At 41.4% G+C, this 23,760-nt stretch overlaps 5 protein-coding genes across 11 annotated transcripts; 3 read left to right on the top strand and 2 right to left on the bottom strand.

Moving 5' to 3' along the window:
* The first annotated feature begins 566 nt into the window (after window positions 1-566).
* LOC107222427 (cytochrome P450 4g15) lies at window positions 567-3,266 on the top strand. Its single transcript, XM_015661793.2, has 8 exons — window positions 567-649; window positions 728-977; window positions 1,081-1,278; window positions 1,503-1,755; window positions 1,836-2,049; window positions 2,114-2,305; window positions 2,380-2,617; window positions 2,711-3,266. Exons 2-8 carry the CDS (start codon window positions 749-751, stop codon window positions 3,070-3,072), a joined length of 1,686 nt encoding a protein of 561 aa, XP_015517279.1. The 5' UTR covers window positions 567-649; window positions 728-748; the 3' UTR covers window positions 3,073-3,266.
* Window positions 3,267-3,360: 94 nt separating this feature from the next.
* Window positions 3,361-18,505, top strand: LOC107222410. 4 transcript variants are annotated; one of them, XM_046743388.1, is made up of 10 exons: window positions 3,361-3,620; window positions 3,930-4,153; window positions 4,247-4,438; window positions 4,535-4,765; window positions 4,824-4,999; window positions 5,078-5,203; window positions 5,270-5,381; window positions 5,503-5,658; window positions 5,766-5,981; window positions 18,487-18,505. In XM_046743388.1, the coding sequence occupies exons 1-9, from the start codon at window positions 3,376-3,378 to the stop codon at window positions 5,942-5,944; spliced, it is 1,641 nt and encodes a 546-aa protein (XP_046599344.1). In that variant the 5' UTR covers window positions 3,361-3,375; the 3' UTR covers window positions 5,945-5,981; window positions 18,487-18,505. The 4 variants fall into 4 exon arrangements, with proteins under 4 accessions (XP_046599344.1, XP_046599343.1, XP_046599345.1 ...); XM_046743387.1 differs by lacking the exon at window positions 18,487-18,505 and adding an exon at window positions 13,211-14,405; XM_046743389.1 differs by lacking the exon at window positions 18,487-18,505 and adding an exon at window positions 12,871-13,008.
* Window positions 6,510-12,098, bottom strand: LOC107222425. Of its 4 annotated transcripts, none has more exons than XM_046743383.1 (6): window positions 11,406-12,098; window positions 10,552-10,800; window positions 10,221-10,373; window positions 9,022-10,143; window positions 7,664-8,868; window positions 6,510-7,024 (listed from the first exon to the last, which is right to left on the bottom strand). In XM_046743383.1, exons 1-6 carry the CDS (start codon window positions 11,535-11,537, stop codon window positions 7,003-7,005), a joined length of 2,883 nt encoding a protein of 960 aa, XP_046599339.1. In that variant the 5' UTR covers window positions 11,538-12,098; the 3' UTR covers window positions 6,510-7,002. The 4 variants fall into 4 exon arrangements, with proteins under 4 accessions (XP_046599339.1, XP_015517278.2, XP_015517277.2 ...); XM_015661792.2 differs by having other exon boundaries at window positions 9,241-10,143; window positions 11,406-12,096; XM_015661791.2 differs by having other exon boundaries at window positions 7,664-10,143.
* LOC107222414 (TWiK family of potassium channels protein 7) lies at window positions 15,307-21,399 on the bottom strand. Its single transcript, XM_015661774.2, has 6 exons — window positions 20,502-21,399; window positions 17,698-17,829; window positions 17,391-17,595; window positions 16,708-16,920; window positions 16,486-16,635; window positions 15,307-15,838 (listed from the first exon to the last, which is right to left on the bottom strand). The coding sequence occupies exons 1-6, from the start codon at window positions 20,766-20,768 to the stop codon at window positions 15,423-15,425; spliced, it is 1,383 nt and encodes a 460-aa protein (XP_015517260.2). The 5' UTR covers window positions 20,769-21,399; the 3' UTR covers window positions 15,307-15,422.
* A 421-nt stretch (window positions 21,400-21,820) lies between these two features.
* LOC107222415 (TIP41-like protein) lies at window positions 21,821-23,686 on the top strand. The gene is made up of 6 exons (XM_015661775.2): window positions 21,821-21,970; window positions 22,234-22,414; window positions 22,592-22,771; window positions 22,849-23,071; window positions 23,152-23,310; window positions 23,399-23,686. Exons 2-6 carry the CDS (start codon window positions 22,236-22,238, stop codon window positions 23,597-23,599), a joined length of 942 nt encoding a protein of 313 aa, XP_015517261.1. The 5' UTR covers window positions 21,821-21,970; window positions 22,234-22,235; the 3' UTR covers window positions 23,600-23,686.
* The last annotated feature ends 74 nt before the right edge of the window (window positions 23,687-23,760 follow it).

Genomic DNA, 23,760 nt, shown 5'->3' on the forward strand with positions numbered 1-23,760 from the left:
AATGATTTTTCAAATTTGTCCTTGTCCATTCTTTAACTTTTATTTTGTTTTATCGTGAATCGCATCCATCCTCATCATTAAAAATTTTTCACACTCAAGTCAGTTGAATGTCGCAAACATATGACCGCGCTTTGTGGCCTTGTGTATTTCTAAAATATATACGTGTACATGTTTGTTACAGAGCTATATACAAGACAAGGAAATCCTCGCTAAATACAACGCAAGTAAAAGCCGACCAGCAGTTACGAAAACCGGCTAAAAGTTAATTATCTCTCGCAGCAAGAGCGTTCGACACGATGTGAAACGTCGGTGGAAAATACCGTGGGACGATCCAAATTCAAGTGTACATAACATATTGCACGTTTATTCCAAATACAAGAGGAGGGGGAGGGGGGTACAAGGAACAACTACGCAAGAATGATCCGAAGAAACAGTTTGCATGCGATTAATTAGCGATTCTAATCAAAGCATTATACGTATATCTGATAATAATTGGCGTCAGCTAGTAAGCTAATGCAAAGGTGGGGGGAGGCGGTCATCGAGGAAGGATATAAAAGCTTACCCACCTCCGACCGAGAGTCAGTTCGGTGGTGTTTCATCAACTGTTAAAACTCGATCAACCGCAACCCCACATAGAAAAAAAAAAGAGGTAAGTGTGACCAATAGCGAATCGATCGGTTTTACCTCCACATACTTGGATTAACGCTCGTCTCCATTATTTCCTACCAGTATCACACTCGAGACAAAGATGTCTGCAGCTGGACCCGATGTGGTAGCCGGGACGGTGGCTACAGCCGCCGCCAGCGGACTATCGGCGACCACTATCTTCTTCTCACTCCTCGTCCCGGCAATAGTTTTGTACTATATTTACTTCCGAATTTCTCGACGACACATGATCGAGCTTGCCGATAAACTTCCTGGCCCTGACGGAGTACCATTCCTCGGAAATGCTCTCGAGTTTCTGGGAAGCTCAGACAGTACGTGATGATACTAAAGGCGAAGCTCTTGTACCGAGTCTCTTGACGAAAGTCAGAAAACGTGTATTCACTTACATATAAATTATTTTTGTCATTTTTTAAGCCATCTTCCGGAACGTCTACCAGAAGTCTTTCGAGTTTGACCAGGTCATCAAGCTATGGATCGGGCCCAAACTTCTCATCTTCTTGGTCGATCCCCGAGATGTGGAAGTCATCCTGTCGAGTCACGTTTACATCGACAAGTCCAGCGAGTACCGATTCTTCAAACCTTGGTTGGGAAACGGTCTTCTCATCTCCACTGGTGCGTTACAAAGCATTATCCGATCGTGAAGCTGACACTCTGCTTTCTCTATCAGCTTGTGCTTTTGCCTTTTGCCTTTTGCTTACTTCCTGCACAAGGAAATTTCCGGCTTCTGCGAAGTCAAGACTCAGACATGCGATAGGCTACCTGTGCGTAACAGCAGAGGTGAGAGTTTCACGGGGGAATTTATAATGTCTCTGTAATTTTTGCATTCATCCTTACAGGGCAGAAGTGGCGGGCTCACCGCAAGCTGATTGCTCCCACTTTCCACTTGAACGTGTTGAAGAGCTTTATTGACCTATTCAACGCAAACTCCCGCGCCGTTGTCGAGAAGATGCGTCAGGAACAAGGCAAGGAATTCGACTGTCACGATTACATGTCCGAGTGTACCGTTGAGATTCTTCTGGAGACTGCTATGGGAGTTTCCAAGAGTACCCAAGATCGCAGCGGATTCGAATACGCCATTGCCGTGATGAAGTGAGTATCCCCAAAAAATCAACTGCTTCCAGCCACTCTGGACTCTGACTCTGTCTCAACTAATATGCCCGGTTTGTCAGGATGTGCGACATTCTTCACCTCCGTCATACCCGCGTATGGCTCAGGCCGGACTGGTTATTCAACCTTACTAAATACGGCAAGGACCAGGTCCAACTCCTCGACATCATCCACGGGCTCACCAAGAAGGTCATCAAGCGCAAGAAGGAGGACTACAAGGGTGGAAAGCGCAACCTGATCGACGCTGCCGCAAATCAGGCTGACGGAAAGGCCAAGGTACGATTCGGTGTGACTGTCCACGCGTAATGTTCTCATTTTACAATAATATACCGCTGTGCAGAACACAACTGTCGTCGAGGGTCTGTCCTTCGGACAATCCGCTGGACTCAAGGATGACTTGGACGTCGATGACAACGACGTTGGTGAGAAGAAGAGGCTCGCCTTCCTCGACCTGCTCATCGAGTCTGGACAAAACGGAGTCGTCCTGACCGATACCGAGATCAAGGAACAAGTGGACACGATCATGTTCGAGGTCTGTCGTAAAATCCAATTCCCGCTGAGTCCGCGTCCGTTCACCGTACAGCTCAACGAATCTATTGATTTTAGGGACACGACACAACCGCTGCCGGATCAAGCTTCTTCCTATCGTTGATGGGCATACACCAAGATATCCAGGAGAAGGTAATCGAAGAGCTGGATGAAATCTTCGGAGACAGTGATAGGCCAGTCACGTTCCAAGACACTTTGGAGATGAAGTACCTCGAACGATGCCTCATGGAAACTCTCCGAATGTACCCACCCGTGCCCATAATTGCCCGCGAAATCAAAACGGATCTTAAGCTAGGTACCTGGCTGCTACTATAATCGTAATTGCATCGATCCCTTCTAGTTCTTACGCACGCGTAAGCTATCCTAAAATCTTAATCTACCTTGACAGCGTCCGGGGATTACACCTTACCCGCTGGTGCCACCGTGGTAATCGGTACCTTCAAGATGCACCGTCAGGCCAACATCTACCCGAACCCGGATGTCTTTAACCCCGATAATTTCCTTCCCGAGAAGACAGCGAACCGTCACTATTACGCGTTCGTGCCCTTCTCAGCCGGGCCCCGTTCCTGTGTGGGCCGTAAATACGCCATGCTTAAACTGAAGATAATCCTCTCGACAATATTGAGGAACTTCAGAATCAAGTCCGACCTGAAAGAGGAGGACTTCCGGCTGCAAGCTGACATTATCCTGAAACGTGCCGAGGGATTCAAGATCCGGTTGGAACCCAGGAAGCCTGGCGTCAAGGCCTAAACTAAACAACCGTATACTTACAATCATCTGGTCAAAGGCTCGAGTGAGCTATACGCATAGGATAACATATTCCGTGTATATGTTTTATATTGATCTGTTTAATTGTAAAATTATAACGTTGTACCTTATGTACACCATATTTTGTTGATATTTAACGAGGAATAAATCACACAGCAGTGTTTCCTGGAAAATAATTAAACGTACGAGCCTATCTTCGCTCGGCGGCGGTCGGTTGTTTCGGTTGCAAGGTGTCAAATCGTTGTCAATCTGCAGCCGAAAATCGCACAAAAAAAAAAACAAATTATGTCACAAGCGTATCGACCGTATTGGGATTTCTGTAAAGCCTTCAAAAATCAAGTTCCACAAGCAGCAGAAAATTATGGCGAAACTTCCGAAACCCCCGAAAACCAAGTGGATACTCCTCCACCTCCTCCCCCTCCTCCTCCAAGAGTGAAGACTATAGCTAAGGCGTTCAGGAAAGAACTTCCAAAAGTCAAAGCGGCCTGGAAATCTTTTCTACCTGATCTGTCGACCGAAGACGTCAGGAGGTGAGCCCTATATCGCTATATATACATACATAAGCGCTGCAGATCATCGAATATTACAGCAACGCGCTATTTTGTTCATCACTCGCAATTGCGGGTGAAAGGTAAATGCTAATTGCCGGTACAATAAGATCATCTCGAGAACAAGGAAATTTATGACCGTGGTCCTTTCAGACCTATAAAGCTTGTGTATTACTAGAAGGATGTAATAAATTAAATTAAATTAAAATAGATTAAGCCTCACAAGTCTCGTGATCCCGCCACATCGAGCTCACATGATCACTTATTTGCTGATCAATAACGGTGTCGCAGGTACCACTTTGCGCATCACGAGATAGTTTGTCTGGAACTCGAAGAGGCTGGCTACGAGAACGCTGCTCAATATCTGAGGATGCTATTTGACTTGGACGAGGAGATGAGAGTCAAAGCTGGACCCGGGACGATAATTTGGACTAATCCACGGATCAAAGATGACGGTGCTTCAATTGATCGTCTGAAGATCGGCTTGGCTGAAGCGAACAAAGCGATGCTGAATGGTTGATTCGTCACATAGTTTCATTCAATTGATTCTTGGACGATAATAAAATCCTTGTGTGTTGTCTAAATAAAAATATTTACGTGTTCCACAGAGCAGCCGATCGCGCAAGCAGCTGCTCTTCTAGACACAGCGTTACACTTTCAAGGAACCAGTTGGGAATGGTGGTGGGTTGCAGAAAAACTCTTCAGAAGCGCCATGGCCGCTAGTGAAGCTGTTGAAAATGATGACCACCAAACCTTAACGACGATAAAGTATCTCTACGGACGTTTCCTCTTCAAAGAAAGTATAACTCGACTGAATATTCATCACTAGATGCCGGCATCCGCAGATACCGTTTACAGTTATCGTATATGAAATATTTTGTCTTGATACGCAACAGTGAAGGAGACTAAAGTGTCCTTAAAATTTTTGGACGAAGCCAGGCAGGCGTCGGAGGATAAATCGTGGAACGCATCGAAGATACTTGGTATTAAGCAGGACAGCGTCTTCAGGGAGTGCTGCACCCTTCTCTATCGCGCCATGCTGGAAATGGCTATAAGGGCGCAAAGAAACCACGAGACCGATATCGCGATTGCAGCTTGCCAGAAGGCCCTGAAGCATGCTACAGACTGTAAGACAATGCAGCTTGTCCAATTCATTATGGGCATAAAAATAAATTACGTTTTCAGCGGACCACGAGGAGTACATAACCGATGTGTTGTGCGTACTGGGAAGAAGCTACCTGGCTTCAGATCAGCCGCAACTGGCCCTGCAGAATTTCATCAAGTACTTAAACCTCTCCAGGCAGATATTCGACCACAACGGAATATGCGACGCCCACATGGAGCTGGCCTTCACCTACAAAGTAACTGCAGAATCTACTATATCTTTGTCGGAAAGGATTCTAGACATGTCACTGATCTATGTTTCTTTCTGAGTCCAGGAACTGGGCGATCCGATGAACACCATGGAACACCTGGAACGTCTCCGAGAGACAGCCTCCAAGTTCGAACTGCCCTACAAACTCGCGCAAGCCCATTACTACATCGGAGAGCATCTTCTGACTCACGTAAGGTCCAAATACCAAATTAATCGTATTGTGGTATGTATGAAAATTATCCTTCTTCCAAAATAGGGTGTACTTCCCGCGGCCACCTCGCATCTGGAATTTGCTTTCACTCTCTATAACGGATTGGGCCAGACGCTGGAAGCTAATCATGCTCGATGTATAGCGGCAGTATCGAAAGGTGATTTTTAATGCCATCAGGATGAACATTGCTGATTGGATGTCACTTTTCGTCAACGCCATTGCCTTAGTCGACTGGTTCGGTTCTGGTTCTTCGTAAATTACCAGTTTCGTTATTACAGGGCAAGAATTCATCGACCAATATATAGAATTGATACTCCAGTCCGGAGAGTACGATCAAGCGGCTACCGTAAGGCTATGTGATTGGAAAAATAATAGAGTACCATTTTGGAGGGGAAAAAAATACACCTGCGAAACCTACGGTGAAAGCGATGATGGTAAAGAGACATACAAGACGCGGTAAACTAAGGAATAAATTATTGGAATAAATAACCCAAATAAAACAGATGATTCGCTTGACTACATGAGAAAACGTGAATTTTAGGAGAATATCAGGAATTTCACCAGCCTCTGCAAAGATCCGAGAATCAGATTTACTGGTCTGCGTCTGATTACGAGAATTCATCACACTCTGAAGTTGTAAAAGTTGAAAGCCTACAATCGGCGGTTAGTGTCCTCTCCGTAGATTCCGTACCACATGAAGCCTCTGATGAGAACGATTAGCACAACACAAGGATGCATAACTAAGCATTTGTTTGATGTGAGTGCATTTTTTTATCCTATCACCGAACCGTTAATTTTCGTAATTTTTGCGACTCTAAAAAAATATGACTTTTATCGTTTAGGAATAAGCGAGCTATATTTTCGTATGAAAATGCGCAGTATAAATACATTTCAATTTTTTTCACTTGGAGTGATCGATTATCTTATATAGAACACGCAGAAATTCCGGAGCTTTCATAATCATAAGACGTTTTAAAGTCGATTCATGACGCTAGCATCTCGTTAATACAAATCTATTAATTTCGTGATAGATCAATCGCGGATAAAACATATTAAGTATAGTATATTTGAAAATCATGACTTTATTTTTTTTTTTTTACTTCTCTATATAACCATGAGATAGAGCTGTTGATACATTAATCCTTATGATATACGTAGGTATAATCTGTGTATTCATACACATACTCATTTTGTGTACGCACAATATACATATAATATATGTACAAAACATGTGCACACCTTTAAAATGTAACTAGACGAATAGTTGTAATTTTTAACATAGATGAGTATCATTTGAAATTGGACCAGGGAAAAAACTGAAGCAAATATAAAATACAAACGTATATGCAAAAACAAGTCAACGACTATCTACCGCTTTATCGGTAACTTAATTGAAGTAAGAAACGCTTCTGAACGGCGGAATATCGCTTACAATTAGCTGCAGCCTTGGCTATGTCATGTATATCGGTATATAACTGCTATTTTCGTATCAAGGGTGTAAAGTGTTACGCCCGTGATGCGAAAATTTTTCATCTTACGTAGGCGTAAAACGGGATTTTATGATCCGTGTGCGGGCGTAAAATTCCGTTTTCCACCTACCACGACGGAAAATTAATTTAAAATCGTGAAATTTCACCGTACTGAATAAATATTGACGTGAATAAAAGTAATACATGTTTGCATTGGTTGATTTTCCTATTACAGCCATGGCGGGATATGACGTTGTTTAAAACTTGAAAATATCGTTTTCCTTCGCAATAGCGATATTATTATCCGTGCTACCGCGTGCTGGGAAACAATCTGAAACATACGTAATACAAAGAACTGTATAATTTCGCAAGGAAATCAGGAATTGTTTACATGTTTCCTTTTATTCATCACACATCAATTTTTTAATCTTGTGTATTTCTAATTTTTTTTCAACAAAGTACAGTAGCCAATACTTGACGGTACTTCATAAAGGTTTCTGGACCACGTGAATTACCAATGTTTATGCAACACTGCCCATTTAGACAACGCAGTTTTATGTCAGCATTACGATTGCTACTACCGATATTCAATTTGAAAGTCACTAATTCTCATTCGACGTTGATAAAAATAAATCTTCATTGTAGATCTTGCATATTCTTCTACCGCAAAATTCTTCCAATCCTACTCAATCATTTATCGTACAATTACTATTTACTCAATTTATTTCACAATTTTACCCGTAACTGCAGCGATGACTAAAATCTATTAAGAGAGATGACGCATTATCGTGGTCGAGTAATTTCGAATAATGTCGTTGAATTTTAATAGAAATATACCTGTACACTAAGAACTTAAACTGCGATAGTTCAAACACTCGTAGTGACAGCAGATATAATTCGTTATTGGATTCACAATTAAATATATATATCCAATGGAAGTATATCATTTCCAAGTCACTCAGAGACTAACTTTTCTTGTGCCTCGACCAAACAGCTTGTTGATATTTCATCTGTGCTCTTCTCTATCTCTTTCGAAATGCTTTCCAATGTTTCAGGTTCCGATATTAGGTCTTTTTCACCTCGCTTTTGTACCTCTGCAGTTGCAAGATCGATAACTTCCTGCAGGATTTCAGTAACTGTAGATAACGCATGGTTATTGCTTCCGTTGTTGGGTTCTTCAATATCTTGAGGAGACTCGCTCATCGATTCTTGAGGGACGTTGTCTGTCATGCTTTGTTCATTACCTTCCAAGCTCGGGTTTATTGATTCGTTTTTCGTGTCAAGGTCCTTATCTACAGTACCAATTTTTGTGGTGGTCACTACATCTAGTTCGTCATCAATAATTTCTTTACTGTCGTTCGTTTCTATTAGCTCCCCATCAACATGATTCGCATCATTTATGGCCAAAACATCGTTTTTGTTCTTGGTTTCATCTTCTAGCTTCTCTGTGTGCTCATTGAAGTCTTCCAACAAGTTTTCCGTGTCTGCGATAAGACTATGCACATCGGTTTCTTCATTGTTACCTAACCCTGGAACTTTTTCTACGACTTCACAGCTCTCATTCGATGGTGCAGCAGTCACTATGACATCCTCATCATTCGTATGCTCTACAACGTTTGTTTCTTCGGTATTTGTGATAGTTTGCTCAAGTTCCTTCGGTAATTCTGCAGACAAACTTTCATCCAATTTTTTATTTGATATTTCTTCCGTAGAATCGTTATCATCGTCACAATTTGATTCCGTGAGCAAATTTGGTCCGGAATGAATTTCATCTACCTTGGTTTCTGGCATTTGATTATTTTCGGACCGATTGTCACTACCCAGATCTGAATCTTGCGCAATAACCTCTGTGGTAACATTTAGTGAATTAATAATAACTGAAGTCGACTCTTCTGAGAGTGGCCTATTCAACGTGTTAACACTATCGATCTCTCTAGTGCTCTCAAATTCCTCAGATTTGTTGTTGCCTAGTAACAACTGTGACGGTAAATCACGACGAACAATTTCTGTATTATCTATGTTAGACTCAGCTTCTTTAGTCTGTTCCGCATCACCAGCTGAAGTAGGTATTTCCGGATCGAGAAGTTTTTCATTCACCTCAGGCAGATCTAGCAAACAGGTAACGTCAGAGGACTCTTGGGCGATTTCTTTCATCTCCGAATTTTCATTGAGCGTCTGAAAATGATTATCGATATTCAGCTTCTCTACTTTAATTTCTACCTGCTTGAAATGTGTCAATTCGTGCTTCATTCCAATCACTTTATTTTTATATTCTGTTTTGCAAACTTTGCATACATATGGATTTTTGAGTTTGAAGGGAAAGCTAACCATCATCAATTTTTTAGGTCGTTTAGGAGAAGCTTTGACTTTCAAAGGCAAACGTCGATTGGCGATTGATTCGTCACTCGATTTATTGCATTCAATGTTTTTTACATCCTGTCTCGATCCAGGGCTAGCTGATCTTTGTTTGGCGCGTATGGGAAGGTTTCTGATTTTTGGACTGGCTGGTAATGCGGACTCTGAAATCAACGGAACTTTGTTGCGTACCTTTCTCAGTTCTTTCCCAGCTTCTGTTTCAGCCTCAGAAGGTGGGTCCTCACTTTTAGACTCCGCATGACGAGTCTTCAGTTTCTTACTATTGCCAGGCGATTTAACCTTACTGGACTTATTCTTAACATGAAGATTATTCAATTTTTCTTCGGTTTTAATTTTTTTCGCTTCAAAGATATCGTTGCAGTTGTCCTGTAGAGTGATACCCTCAGAATCAGAACTTTGGAGACGGGTACTTCTCCTTAACTTCTCCTTCTCCAACGGAATGGTCACCATTGTATTTTGTACGGATTTTAATCTCTTATTTGATCTACTGTCGCTGTCAGCTTCCTCCTTAGCGTTTCGCTTTGTTCGTGACCATGAAGTTGTTAACGGTTCTGCTTCCGACTTAATATCATCAATACCTCGTTTTTGCCGGGTTTTTCTGGCAGCTTTAGTATCTGGTATCTCGTTGCCACTATCATCAGATATAACATAAATTGCGCCTCCTTTTTCATCTTTTTCAACATTATATGATCCATTATCTTTCGACGAGGCTGCACTCAGCACATCCTTGACAAACACTGCACAAAGTCTAGTGTTTTTAGATTCAGTCTGAGTGTTTGGCTTACGTTTATTACCTGTCGTCGTACTTATTGGATCCATTGTTATCCAGCACGCTTTACACACTGTGAGGCCCGTTCTGTGTAATCTGTACATATCGATACCATCTTCTATTAAGGTTTGACATTGACCGCAGGTACGGAACTTTAATTGCTGAGGGTGCTTGGAGTTCTTAAGCCTTTTTGCGCGCAACTGTTTGGGAGCCATTTTGTTGTACTCACTATCCGAGTCAGAAGTATAGTGAAGTTTAGCCGCAGAATGGATGGTTGTCTTACGACTCACCACAAACGTCTCTGTCTGAAATAAAGTTAGGACCATTAGGCCTAGATCTTTACAAGCTGTGCAACAATTTATTAAAATACTCATATGCACACCTTTGGTAAACTAGCTACAACAGCTTTACACTCAGTTATTTTCTCTAATTTAGACCTCACTTCTCGAGCCAATTTCTTCAAATCGTATAAAATGTCCAAGTTGTAGCGGCAGAAGAGGCATATCAATAGACCTTCAGACTCTTCCCGAGTTATCTGTGAAGAATTATAAAACGTATTTGAATTCAAGGGTTAAGAACAAGAGTGGAAATTCATCATAACTATATACTTATAACTGAAATCCAAGAACAACGCCAGTTTTAGGTTACAGAGTACATTTCACTTGTTGAAAATAGAGGAAGCGTGGCAAGTCAAGGTCGAATTAGCAGCTTACCGATTTATGAAAGCATTCATATATCTTCTGAATAGGGTCGATTTTGGACTGGAAATCTTTGGCAAGTTGGAACAAATACTTGTTTTTGACACCAGTGAAACACAGGCAGCAGGATTTCTTTGCCACAGTCTTCTTAACCTTAGCAGCTTTAGATGCTTCGTTATAAGTTTCAACAAACTGGTGACATTCGCCCAATTCAATTGCACACTTGTGACAAATTTTCGACGATAGCGTCCCCTTTCTGTCAACCTGAAAGTAATATTTTCAATATGATATAAAATTAAATAATAGGATTAGTATGATCGTTGAAAATACTTTTTAAACATACGATGATCAATAAATTAAAAAAAATAAAACAGTATAATTTGCCGAAGAAAAAAAATTAACTAATAATACGTGAAAGTAAAGGTCAGTGAAACAAATCAATGCAGTGTCGTGTTGCGTATACCAACCAAAGCGTAAATAGAAAAGAGGTTATGTCAAAACAGTCTCTGACGATTACCAGCCAAAAAGGCAAGTGAAGTTTCGAAATTCGCGAAACGTGTTTTCAGGATATCTTGTTTCCATACCGCTCGGGTTTACTGATTACCGATTAAACGATAGGAAAAAGACAAGAGTACGGAATACGAAATACCGTCCAGGATCGTGAATTGAAAATGCGCTCAGACGCCGGTCGGTTACGGCGGAATTTCGGTGCCTTATACTCTGTTTTATACTTTAAGCGAACTTGAATCAGTTGATTCCTGATTCTTGTAGGGCCTGTGGCGTTCCGGATGGAATGTTTCCCAGGAGCCCAACTCCGTATCGACGGTTTTCGAGCGTTTCGGGTAAAAACGGGGTGTGATGATTTATACCTTGACGGACAAGCACGTTTCAAGTTCCTTGAGGAGGGATCTGTTCCCTAGCTGTCGATGGGTGGCCTTAAATATGTCCAGGAATATTCCCTCGTCGCTTGCGCACAGACAACAGTAATTGGAGTCTGTCATGTTGCGATGTAAATGAAAGGTGTCCGCGATCGTTCGCGATTATGGCACAATTTTTGAAAAGTATTAGCGTTCTCGGACGCTGTTACTTCAAGTCGATTGATTGAAAAAATTCAACGATCATTTTTTTATTCGTCACGATCCCACATTGTATTTATACATGAGCCCTTACCTTAATCAGTATTTCGATTTTATTCAGTACTTTTTTATTATCAATACTGTTTACGGTCGGCAAAGAACGCGGCAAAATTCACCTTACAACGATTAACGTTTTCGCAATGAATGAACGCGGACGATTAGGTCACACCAAAGTATTTGTTATTCACGATATTTTACCAACGCGCAACGAGACTGTGGTAAGCACGTTATCACTGAAGTTATTTCGTTTGACGATAAAAACTCGTCAACGTTTCAGAAAGCCAACAAATAAACTGGAATCCATAAGTTATGCAGGTTACGCTATCTGTTAATCCTATAAAATTACACACTAGAACCAAAATGGACGCGTCCAGTACTCCGAAAACCCGTTTTCACCGGCATGGCATCAATGTCGTGTCCGGTGTTTCGCGCCAATATTTTACAGATGGCAGCAGTTCTACTCGTTGCATAGAATGTCAGAATTAAAGAGATTGCTCCTACAGTCGGTGAGTATACGTTCTTGAAGTCACACGTGACAGTCTTTTGCTGCCTAGTTCTTGACCAATAGGAATGGCAATACAATACCGGTGATTTGCAAAATTTATAATCATCGTCAGTGGGTAACAGAGTGCGTTCCAAAACCTAAGCCGAGAGTTGAGTCGAGTAATCAGCTGATTCTCGAGTTGGCCAGACTGGTATTAAGAATGACCAAAGATAATCGATCATTTTACAAACTGGATTAATCCACCGACTCGATTATTTTTCAACTCTACTCCAGGTAGGCGTTGACTGAAATTGTCAAGTCGCAAGTCTCGGAACGGTCAAAATTCACGACCAATATTTAGGGTTACGGCCTTGGAACGCATAGAGTTGGCCAAAGTTGACTAGAATTGAGTTTTGAAACGTACCCCCAGGTAGCACTTTCCTACTTTGTTGGCCTTTCTATTGGTCAAAAACTCGGCGGCAAAAATACTGCGGCCAATTCCTCAAACGGAATGTGCAATTGTGGAGCTTTGTTCAGAAGTCAAATTATCACGGGACTATTCGTCCTGTATTTCGATAGAAATATCTCAAAATGACTACTCAGAATTGGATACGATTTTGTAGCCGAAATTTAATCGCAAGTGTGCTACGTCGGCTATATTGAATTTGTGTCGTCGTTTGATCATTTGGTTAATTAATAAATAGTAATTTTCAGGTCGAAGTGTCGCAGGAAGAAAGATAACGATGTTGAAAAAATAAATATATTATACCTGGTTTTTACGAAACACGCGATAGCGTAACAATTATGCCATGAGGATATCTGCGGCACGTATCGTCGCACATAACACGCATGTACGACGAAGATCTTTGTGAAGGAAAAAATCTCAAGTAAATGAAAAGTATGCGTCGAAAATCTTGTTACTCCCGTTTTCCTGTAGCGATCATTTTTGATTTTTCGAAGCCTCGTTGGTTTTGCTGACATTTTCCGTGTTTGCCTTATCTTCCCCGTCGCCAGTTTTCGCAAACTGTGACACTTGATCTCGAACGTTTTCCAGCATCCTGCAAGTGAAATGTACGGCTGGCTCCAGGACATTACGATTCATGTAGTCCTTCGACTTTTCGTACAACTCATCCGGCGGCAGCTTTACGGATGGAATCTTCTCCTCGACGAAGTCCAGACCCACGCAGGCAGCGTTATCAATCGTCCTCAAGGGACGCTCCAGGGTTTCTTCAATTTTAGCGGTCACAGGACTGACAATTTCTACGCCCTTACTCCAGCCCTCCTCGACGTTCTCGAACATCGTCTGGACCATGCAATGCGACTGTTTTACGCTCGAGTAAAAATCCGACATCGCCAAAACTGTAACCTCGACGATTGGGATCTTGGCAATACGCCCCATGCATTCGTATTCTTTACTCGATCTTCTACCTTCACCATCAACTGAACCATCCGTGCTGCAAGATCTGGAATGGCCCCTGGACATGATACTCGCCACCTGAAAAAATATCACAACCAGGAGTTGCGACTTGAATACGAACTAGACGGACAAAAAGCTAAAATTTTTTCAAACCAATTAATCAAACACATTTAGTGTCAAAAGAAGACCAACTTAAGTCGCGAGATACTCTACAGTTCTCACAGAGAAGATAAAAAAAAAAAATTAGAGTTCATGTACCCACGCTGTAAGCAGTGTCGACGATGCTGAACGGTGCAGGCTTCTGGATTGAATTTAGTTCCTTCTCCGCTGTGTCGCTCTTCTTCGTCATCTTAAAAACGTTTCGGAGCTCGATCAGAAAGAAGATTCGCGTGCGAGAGCACCGGTTTAAATCCTTGTAATAAAAATTTTAAGCCTGATACCGTTAAGGTCACGATCTCCGTATGTTTCACGCGAGAGAATATCTCATTGTTAAAACGAAAACTCTATATTTAGCACAGCTTCTGCTTCCAATTAGCATAGTCGCACAGCGCTGAGTTGCCAGTGAAAATCAAAATTAGACCTACAGAATGTAATTGGCAAGCAAACTGTCCGGCCCCGTTGGAACATTGACGCGGTATTTCCGGTGTTGGATATATCATGAATGAATATAGTTGTACCCATCACTAGCCAAACTGCAGCCCAGATCAATCCCAGTATATCATTCGTTCTTGCAGACTTAATAGACACATAAATGCACGTCGTGCAATAACCTAGGCATGTATGCGTACATACGTATAGTTGAATCGTTGAATACAGTTCATATTTATACATACAGATGCACTGACCTGTTTCGATTGTGAAATTTTTGGCCGATCCTTAGCGATGACTCGTCATACAACGTAGATGAACATAATAGAAAAAAAGTATAGAATATACACACAATAAATCAAATGTATTTCCCGTGCGACATATCATTCGATGAAACCGCTAATTTATATACACCTGACGTTTGCTGTTAAAGTAGTTTAAAAAGATGACGACGATGAATAAGCGAGATAATTACGAGTGTCGGTCGAGTTCCTCGTCTTGTTTCTCATCAAATCTCCTATTCAACAAGTGTTCGCCAATTATGCAGTCTATCGCAAAACAACAAATTAGTATTCAGCATTCATTACTGCAGCCATCAATACTGCGCGCTAATTAGAGGGATGAACAGACAGGACTGCAAACGGCCCTCTCATCCAGTATTATACTTCATAAATAACGTACAACATGACACAGTCTCAAAATACACTTTTATCTTCAATTTAATCAGGGTTATCGGAATCCCACGATGTGACCTTGTCGGGTTAAGCAACAGCGAGAGACTCTATATACCTTTGTTATTTTATTATTTACACAAACGTGCCTGAAAAATATCTCGCCAGTCACGTACCGGGGATCAGGGTGGTCGGTATGCGTGATTTTGAATCGTAAGCACGTGAATCATTCGATATTTTGAATTTTAGAATAAATATCTATGGAAAGGCGGAGGATGAGGAGTCATCAGAGATAAAAATAATTGCCTGCGAGATAATGGATCTGCGTCCAAAAACATTTTACGACTTTCGACTAAACCTTTGGAATTAAGTAATGGTGGTACCCGAAGTGCAGTTCTATTATTACCCATCAGTTTACAGAATGTTTATTTATATACATGCTCACACTGCCATTTGAAACTGTTTTCAACGGATCATTAACGATTATATCGTAATGTTATGAGTACAAAAAAAAGGTGCACAAGTATTTCACAATATGTTTATTATGTACATATCTACATAATTATTGTTATATTATAAGCGTAATTTAACTAAACACTGGACTCGTAGATGACGATTTGAACAATCGGCTTGTCGGGCTGCGGCGAGGACGGAACGGCGGCCGTAATGTCGCGGATTACAGCCTCGACGGCTTCTTCCCACTCTCGTTGCCTTCTGTCGCCGTCGGTCCCCGATCCACCTCCAGCACCTGCTATTCCTCCGCCACGTTTCATCCGCGGCATCGACACCACGGTCAAAACCTTGCGCAAATCATTCTGGAACGCTGACATGTCGCCCCCCGCATGTTCCCCCAACCTCTTCAAAGCCTCTGCCAGGGGTCCTCCTAGGGCCTGAAGTTGCCGCCAGGACTGAGCATACTGTCGTCGAACCAGCTCTATTATCGTACTGGTCAGCGCCAAACCGACCAAAATGTACAACGTGCAGAGGAGCATGTATTTCGGCTTTTCTGGAAATAATATATAGAAGAGTTTAACCGAATCTGTGTAGTAACAGATTAAGAATTTTGTAAATTCAGCGCTGCCGCGAAACGGTTTCTTATACCCAGCATATATAGAAAGGCGTGTCTTGTATACAGAGAAGTTATTGTAATGATAATTTCCGTTTGAATTTTATTAGGGAACTGACACGTGTTCAAAATTGGATTTCACGCCTTCGTCGACTCATAATTTATCGAAAAAAAGGCAAATGTAATACATGAGCCCCACTATTTTTATTTATAGATATACTTCGTGCACGTGTATACAATATAAGTTAATACCAGTCATAATCGAATGTAATCTCTGATAGTCGGAGCTTGGTACAATATGGAGTGGTTGAGCTATGCGCCGGGCTTTGGGCTTTCTTACAATCTACGTTAACACGAAACATCCATCATACATCGTTCAGTTTGATTGCCTCCGACGTGTCGTCACGCGATCGTCACGCAACTTTGTATCGCAAGTTCACGGAACTGGTAATAAAATGCAAAAAGTGATCTTCTTGATGGACGGCGGGCCCACGCCTCCCATATATTATCTTTCGAATATCTTCTCATTATATACTGTTGGATCTTATTAATCTCCCGAACTTTGGGGCTAATAACGTCGGACTCACTGGGAACCAGGTCGCCAAAGCCGATGGTGGTCATGGTGACGAAGCAGAAGTAAAATCCCTCAAAGAATCCCCAGTCCTCCTCCCAAAGCATGAACATCCCAGCTCCGCAGGAGAGATAGAGGAAGAGGAAAACCACCGCAACGAACGCTCCTGGAATACGGAATCGCATAAGTACACCTTGGATCGTTTCAAGCTCACTTCAAACTCAGATCAAGTCCTCACCCAAGGACCGCCTGCCGGCCATGTGGGTAGGCATGCACGTGGACCAGGACGCTGGAATTCGGGGCTTGATCCTCCGTCCGACGTTACTCAGGGCCCCAGCAAAGATTTTCCCCCAGTCAGCGATCACTGTTAAGGTTAACGGGATGCCGACCAGGGCAAAGAAGATGCAGAACACCCGTCCTCCGAACGTTGTCGGGACCATGTTTCCGTATCCTAGAGAATAGTACGAGAATAATTAGCGTCACAGAGGTTCATTAAGCGTGCTGTCGCATCTGAGTCTTCGAACCCGAACCACTAAAGAAAAGTATCACAGTATAATCTCGGCTCTTGGTTAATGAATGTCCTAACGAACAATCAAGACCCTGACGAAAAGGGGGTATAATACCCAACTTTTGGAGACGTGGATTCGCTGGTCTAAGCCGCTGGCGATGGGGCAAAGGCATATATATATATATACCTATACCCGTGCCAGCGAGGACGGAACCACAAAGAGAACGTACCCCAGGGCGGGGTGCCGTGTCGGAGACGTTGATTAAAATATTTCCATTCATTGTTCCGGCGTTATTATAAGCCAGATTCCTGCAGCGGCCTGATTTCAACGGTTCGCCGGCGTAACGCGGTCACATATTTTGTCGACAGTCGTTGAAAACCCGGTCGAGAAATCAACTATACTAATTACTCACCAATCGTCGTCAGGACGGTGCTAGCGAAAAATACCGCCTGGAGAACGCTCCATCTGTCGCTGATTAGCGGCAGGCTCGACGTCTCGTCGGCATTTTGATTTACGGGATGTCCTTTTAGGGAATCCTTTGCTGCAAAACTCACGAGGAGGCCTGCTTGAGCTGCTTCCTGGACGACGACCTCGTACGCTTCCAATTCTAGGCTGACCTGTCCTCGCAACCATGTCGCGTCACACAGTGTGCTGCATCGCGAATACCAAAAGAACCAAAGTTCCGTGCAGATTCTACTACTGTTACTATTACTACTTACCAAGGTGGCCAAATTCGAAACGTCCGTGTTGTTCGTGATGGTGCCGACCAAGTGACGCCGTTGTGTCTGAACTATGGAACGGAGCTTGGTAAGCCGGGACAGCTCTGCCGGAAGTTCAAGTTCTCGAAATACCTGTCCACGCGTAGAAGTGTAAAATATTTTACGTTGTCATCGATAAAACTGTTCAGTAAATTCCCAATTTGATTATTACGCAAATGATGTTAACATGGACAACTGTAGAATAGCTTCAAGGTTTTGAAGAGCTTACCCGTCGACCCATTATTCAATTGTACTTTTCGAATTCAGTTGCAATGCAACCTTCCTCGATGGTTACAAACTGCTGTCAATATTTCCCATATTCGTATATCATAGTTTAATAAAGAAACGCGTATCTATATCGTGTGAATTGCAGTATTAATTATCCATCGAAGTAGACGAGGGCTGCATTAAGCGAAAGGTAATCCGTCTACCACCGTAGTTGATTAACGACTTGAACCCGAGCTCATCGTCGTTTGTAATACAAAGCGCGTTGGTTGGTGGAGGTATAAATGGAATCGGAAAAACAACCCCTCGTTGAGTCAATCTAGAATCGCTGTTGGCAATTAGCGGTCAAATTTCACGATGATGAAACGACAAACGTAAAAAATACTGCTGCTAAGAACGTTAGCATTGGATTGTAGATTGCCCTGCTATTTAATGAGTAAAACAATTTTTCTCTCTCTTTTTTTTACCGTCAAAAGATTTTATGTAATGTACGTTTGTTTTCAACAGTCCGTTAATTATTAATAGGTGCAGAACCATTCGCCAGATCGTTGAAGTATATCGAGATGTTATCCTGTAGCTGCATAATGGTTTGGAAAATTAGGAATCGAAGGGCTAGTGGCGGCGGAAAATGTTGACGTATGTAAAGTGTTGATTGTTCTTGCAAGTACGACAGTGAAACGAGCCATCAGGGAATCAGAGTAGAATTCAATTCACTCAACACATACATCAGACTTGTCTTTTATTTTTCGTGTATTGTATATACAATGGTTGAATTTACATCGGAGCATTGATTCGAAAGCTCATTGATTATTTGAAACGAAACAGTGATACGATTTCTGATGAAATGTAAACAATCGTTTCTCCTAATGCTTCGGTCTATAATCAAACTTAAACAACTTCGAAACTTTGACGCCTGTAGTAAGCTAGGTCGTTTCAGCCATAGTAGATATTTATACCGAATGTTTTTAAAATCAATTTGCCTAACCAATGGGCATTACGTCCGTATTTAGATCGAGAATATGTCCTGGTAACTCAAGCATTAATCTATGTTTGAAACTAAAGTCATGCCACTGCCAATGACGAACATACATATGTACTGTGAATAAGAATCGAAAATTCGAATATATGTATCTATTAGGCATTTGTTATTAAAATTTAATCCGAACGAGCTATGCACTTATACTTTCGACGATTTGAAACATTGTCACATATTAATTTTGATTTCCCCAAAATTTTGCGTTTTAACTTAACCAAGCGAGTATTTTGCAGAAGTTAAATGCACGTCAATCCTCGCTAAAAAATTTTGGCTCGAATATTTCTACTCCCACCTTCTTACAATTGAGAGTAATATCGATGTCCTCGATTCAAGCACGCGTTCACCCTTCTCAGAGTACCATGAGAATTATTCAGTTTTCTTTTCATCGGTGCTCTTTTTATATCGCGATGCTGATACATAATATTTCACTCCGCTCTCGCTAAGGATGTCGCACATACATATCGATTATGGCCAACACGATACCTACAAATCACAATTTATTTCCGAAATATATGGCGCTCTTAGTGAATCGAGGGGAGGTTGTAAAAAGAAGAAATATACTTGGACTGGGTTCGATTATAGGCTGTATGACTCCATAGAAAGTGCTCAAAGTGACGGAAAAAAGCCCAATTTACCCCGTGCAGACATCGTGGTATAATCGTATATATTTACGTTGGTTTGAGGATCATTAAAAGATTATGCTGATCTCCGGTAGTTTATCCTTTCGAGTTTTAAATGCACCGAAATTGCCTAGCTGCGAATTTCAAAGATATGTAACATATGCCTACGTATACAAACGACTTGGCGTGGGCGTGCCACATTCTATCTGCCTAGTGGTACTTACCTTTGAAATATTGAGAGGTTTTTATGATTCCTCGAAAAAGCATCGTTTCCACAAGTCTGACGATAATTCTAGAAGCGGTTGAATTTGTGTTTGTATATGCATACCGCGACGCTAAGGGTATGGAGAACCGAATATCTATTCAGTTGCTAGGATAGTTCTCGAGTTCAGCTGCGTTACTACGGCAGTTTCGATAATTCATTGAAACAACAAGGAAGAACTTTTTCAACCATGCCCTAATTGGACTAACGAGAAAACGGGAATTTAACTAATCAAGTGTATTTCAATCATCCTTCAGGTCGAAAGCAAACCGCATACGATCAGTCCGCTGAAGAGGCTTGTACAAAGTTTACCTATTGGTCTCGCGTATCAAGTGAGTGGTAACATAAAAATAACTCTTCGAATGTGAACATTGTATGAAAGACGAAGGAAGATAAATGGGTCAAACAAACCGACTGCCAACTGTTAGCAAGGTGGTATCATTCAGAAGAGACTAAAACAACGTCGAAGAAGCCTAAATTATAACTGAGGGGTGAAGAAGAAAGAAAAATAACTAATCACTCTAAGAGCGAGTAACTGAGGTTTTTCAATCTTGAATTCTCGAATCACGCTCATCATTAAAAAATTTTAACAATTACAAGAATTTCAGACTTAACAACTCACCACCCCGCCAACGGCAGTGTAAAGCATCAGGGTGAATAGCAGCCCAACGTGACTTGCGACGGACTTGAATTTCCGAATAGTTTCCGCCTTCAAGAACTGTCTTTTTACCGAATTCACGACACTCGCTTTCCGTTTCCCTCTCTCCGTTTTTTCACCCCTGGATTGCTTTCCTTCGACCTCTGAATCCTCGGGTTCTTCAGGGTCCTCCGGTTCACCCGATGCTCCGTTGCATCCTCGAGTCAGTTCCGTCTTTTCGGAGACAGTCATCGCGGAGTTAATTTAACCGCAGTTCGTTGTTCGCGGTAATTTATTTGCAGCCACACGCGGATCAAATATGTATTTCAGACCTAATTCTATAAATTGTATGACTATTTTTATCTTCGAATCTTATTCCGCCAAATCGAGACTATCCACTGTCGATCGCGACACAGCTTGCATGGTTCTCTTCTTTACTCGAATGAGAGTACAACGCATTGTGGGGACGTTTCGAATACATAAAAATTCCATAACATCTTCAACTACGTCTTATTCATTCGCTGGGCGCGTTATCGCTGGAATCGTTTTACAGCTTCGTGAGAGTATGAATAATAAATCGTAATAGTAAAAACAGAGAAATCAATCTCTAGGGCGAAAAATAGATATTGCGAGAAATAAAATCACTTGCAAACGCTCGGTTACGTATGGGAAGCTGGTCTGCGTTAGCTGCGATTAATTATAATCTTGCACTGGAATTGTCATTTGGAAAAGATGCTGTTTGGGGAACCGCTTTAAAGCGACTGAACCAAATCTATCCTCCGCAGATAACTGTCGCGCTAAACTATCTCTCTGTCCATTCGACTTAACTGTATCGCTAGCAGTCCGAGGGCTGCTCCAGCTTGTCGAAACACGCAGCCGCGCGTTCAGATCTCGCGAGGATCTGGCGGTAAGCGCATCTTGTGCGAATTCCAAAAATTCAAATACATACATGCTTATAAATGGATATATATTCGCATAGTCTGTGTTACGAACACGCAGTCGTAATCTAATTGATGCAATACTATTTTTTCGTAACTACTCGAACTGGTATCAAAGTTATTGTAGTATTATTTTCCAGAAAAACCTCGCTAATTGCACCCACCTGCAGTCTCGTTCTGCGTTGCAGGCAAATGGAGCAACCTGATCACATGATATTTGACATCCAGTGAGCGATAGTACGCGAATTATCAGACATTCGGCACGGATTCATCCCTGTGCAGTCAAGATGGTATCGCTCTAAACAATACATGGTGATAATTCGCATGAATGTAACACATGCGACACATGCGTAGTCGGTCTGCACCGCCAAACTTGTCTGAAAATGGCGGGATACGGAAGAACTAAAATCACTGTGTCAACTGTCGAGAGTTAGTGAAAAAGCCGGTGGTTTACTGAAACTTTTGTGAGGTTTACTAATTTTCCGGATGTTTTAATTTTTCCATAATTCGTCGCAGGTAAAGGGATCGATGCCGTGTTCTATTTACCAAGATTTTACACCCGACCTTTATTTACACCGGTCGTCCGGTGTCGATTATTGGTCTGTTAGTCTAACGGAGAGGTTATGTTGTTGCCAAAGGCGAATACGCTGTTTAAATAACACCTTATTTCTAATGTTGATTGGATTACGCCCTCGATGATAGAAACCCGTCGACAAAGATTTTATCATGATTTTTTTGAGAACATTATCCGCAAGTAGGATTTCACCTTCTTATTACAGATATGACGACGGTGAAAATTCACGGAGGCATTGATATCCTGCGACTCCCTGTCAATGAAGAGGAACATTTATTTCCACCTTGGCATTTAAAGTACACCCAATCTCACATACTTCATTCAAAATGTTCGCGAAGCGAAAATGCCTGCGGAGACAATGACGCCGATTCCTGCCAGTTTTGTGTGTACGTCATAGTTATCATAGTCTCAAGATTCCATATGATTGAACATGATTATTCGTGTTGAAACTGAGATGGCTGTATGGAATATGTTATTCCGTTCTTTTCTTATTTACCTGTTTATTCATCAAAATACGAGCAATTTTGCGAAACGAAATATGTGCTGAGTAGAGAACGTTGCAGGTTTAACAGAACATTGGACCTTCCACATATGCCTGACATGGTATTTCCAAACAACATATTAACCCTGAAGTATGAGGACAAAGCTATTATAGAATTCAATGCCTTAGATGCTCTCAAACGAGTTTCTAATGGAAAAATTAATCTTCAGCTGGCCTGTGCCGAGGCTTGGAAAGAGTCGAGGTATTATATTTGATGTCATTTTTAAAAATTCAACTGGTTACAGAGTACATTCAATAATTATGTACTATGACAAATAGATCAGAAAGTAGCGAATATCTGGAAGAAAAAGTAAAACCATTTGATTGGACATTCACAACGGATTACATGGGTACCATGAAAGGTTTCGATGTCGTTGAGACTAGTGAAAAAATTGATGTTAATAAGCTGAAACAGAAAGAAAAAATACTGTTCTATCATGATCTGACGTTATTTGAAGATGAGCTTCACGATAATGGAATCGCTGTATGCTCCGTGAAGATTGTAAGTTTCTTTTGAATATAATTATTGTTCTAACATACAATTATCATCAATACGAATGATTTCTTTCATGTGTTGTACAGCGTGTGATGCCCAGCAGTTTTTTTGTATTGTTACGTTACTTCCTACGGGTGGACAATGTTATGCTGAAAATTAACGATACGCGACTTTTTTATGAGTTTGGCCAGGATTACCTTTTACGGGAATTCACATCCAGGGAAGACAAGGTCGCAAATTTGCGAGTGAGTCATGCTTATTATTATTATTACTATTATTATCATTATTAAAATTTCTGTAAATACTGGTTTATTGTTAATAATTTTTCCTTAGGTATCACCTGTAATATTCACAGAACCAAATGAAATAGCTCAGTATTTACCGATAACCAAAAGTAAATGTCACAAGCTAACTATTTCTGAAAAATCAAACGTTAAACCGGAAAATCTTGCTACGCAGATTGAATCGACATCAACATTGGGCACTGTATCCAGTACCACAACTACGTCAACAACGAATAGTGTTTCTATGTAAAAAAAAATATATTGTAATGGTGTGAACTGTGTTGTTTGCTATGTGAACTGACATACAGGAAAAATATAGGCAAATCTTAATACCAGATGTTCATGTTCGAATCAATAACATTCAAAAAGGCATAATATAACTTATTCTATTTCCTAACATCTAATGATTTG

Source organism: Neodiprion lecontei, chromosome 6 (genome assembly GCF_021901455.1).
Source record: "Neodiprion lecontei isolate iyNeoLeco1 chromosome 6, iyNeoLeco1.1, whole genome shotgun sequence".
Lineage (NCBI taxonomy): Eukaryota > Metazoa > Arthropoda > Insecta > Hymenoptera > Diprionidae > Neodiprion > Neodiprion lecontei.

Bases quoted from the DNA above. Each gene is read 5' to 3' on its own strand.
- LOC107222427 (XM_015661793.2), top strand. From the start codon at position 749: ATGTCTGCAGCTGGACCCGATGTGGTAGCCGGGACGGTGGCTACAGCC. The intron at 1,279-1,502 runs GTGCGTTACAAA...TCATCCTTACAG, and splicing joins CGGTCTTCTCATCTCCACTG to GGCAGAAGTGGCGGGCTCAC. The intron at 2,618-2,710 runs GTACCTGGCTGC...CTACCTTGACAG, and splicing joins CAAAACGGATCTTAAGCTAG to CGTCCGGGGATTACACCTTA.
- LOC107222410 (XM_046743388.1), top strand. From the start codon at position 3,376: ATGTCACAAGCGTATCGACCGTATTGGGATTTCTGTAAAGCCTTCAAA. The intron at 5,000-5,077 runs GTAACTGCAGAA...TTCTGAGTCCAG, and splicing joins AGCTGGCCTTCACCTACAAA to GAACTGGGCGATCCGATGAA. The intron at 5,382-5,502 runs GTGATTTTTAAT...TCGTTATTACAG, and splicing joins TATAGCGGCAGTATCGAAAG to GGCAAGAATTCATCGACCAA.
- LOC107222425 (XM_015661791.2), bottom strand. From the start codon at position 11,537: ATGACAGACTCCAATTACTGTTGTCTGTGCGCAAGCGACGAGGGAATA. The intron at 10,374-10,551 runs GTAAGCTGCTAA...AATTCTTCACAG, and splicing joins ATGAATGCTTTCATAAATCG to ATAACTCGGGAAGAGTCTGA. The intron at 10,144-10,220 runs GTGTGCATATGA...ACTTTATTTCAG, and splicing joins TTGTAGCTAGTTTACCAAAG to ACAGAGACGTTTGTGGTGAG.
- LOC107222414 (XM_015661774.2), bottom strand. From the start codon at position 20,768: ATGACTGTCTCCGAAAAGACGGAACTGACTCGAGGATGCAACGGAGCA. The intron at 16,921-17,390 runs GTGAGTAATTAG...ACTATTCTCTAG, and splicing joins CACCGTCCTGACGACGATTG to GATACGGAAACATGGTCCCG. The intron at 16,636-16,707 runs GTGAGGACTTGA...TCCGTATTCCAG, and splicing joins GGCCGGCAGGCGGTCCTTGG to GAGCGTTCGTTGCGGTGGTT.
- LOC107222415 (XM_015661775.2), top strand. From the start codon at position 22,236: ATGACGACGGTGAAAATTCACGGAGGCATTGATATCCTGCGACTCCCT. The intron at 23,072-23,151 runs GTAAGTTTCTTT...TGTGTTGTACAG, and splicing joins CTGTATGCTCCGTGAAGATT to CGTGTGATGCCCAGCAGTTT. The intron at 23,311-23,398 runs GTGAGTCATGCT...ATTTTTCCTTAG, and splicing joins ACAAGGTCGCAAATTTGCGA to GTATCACCTGTAATATTCAC.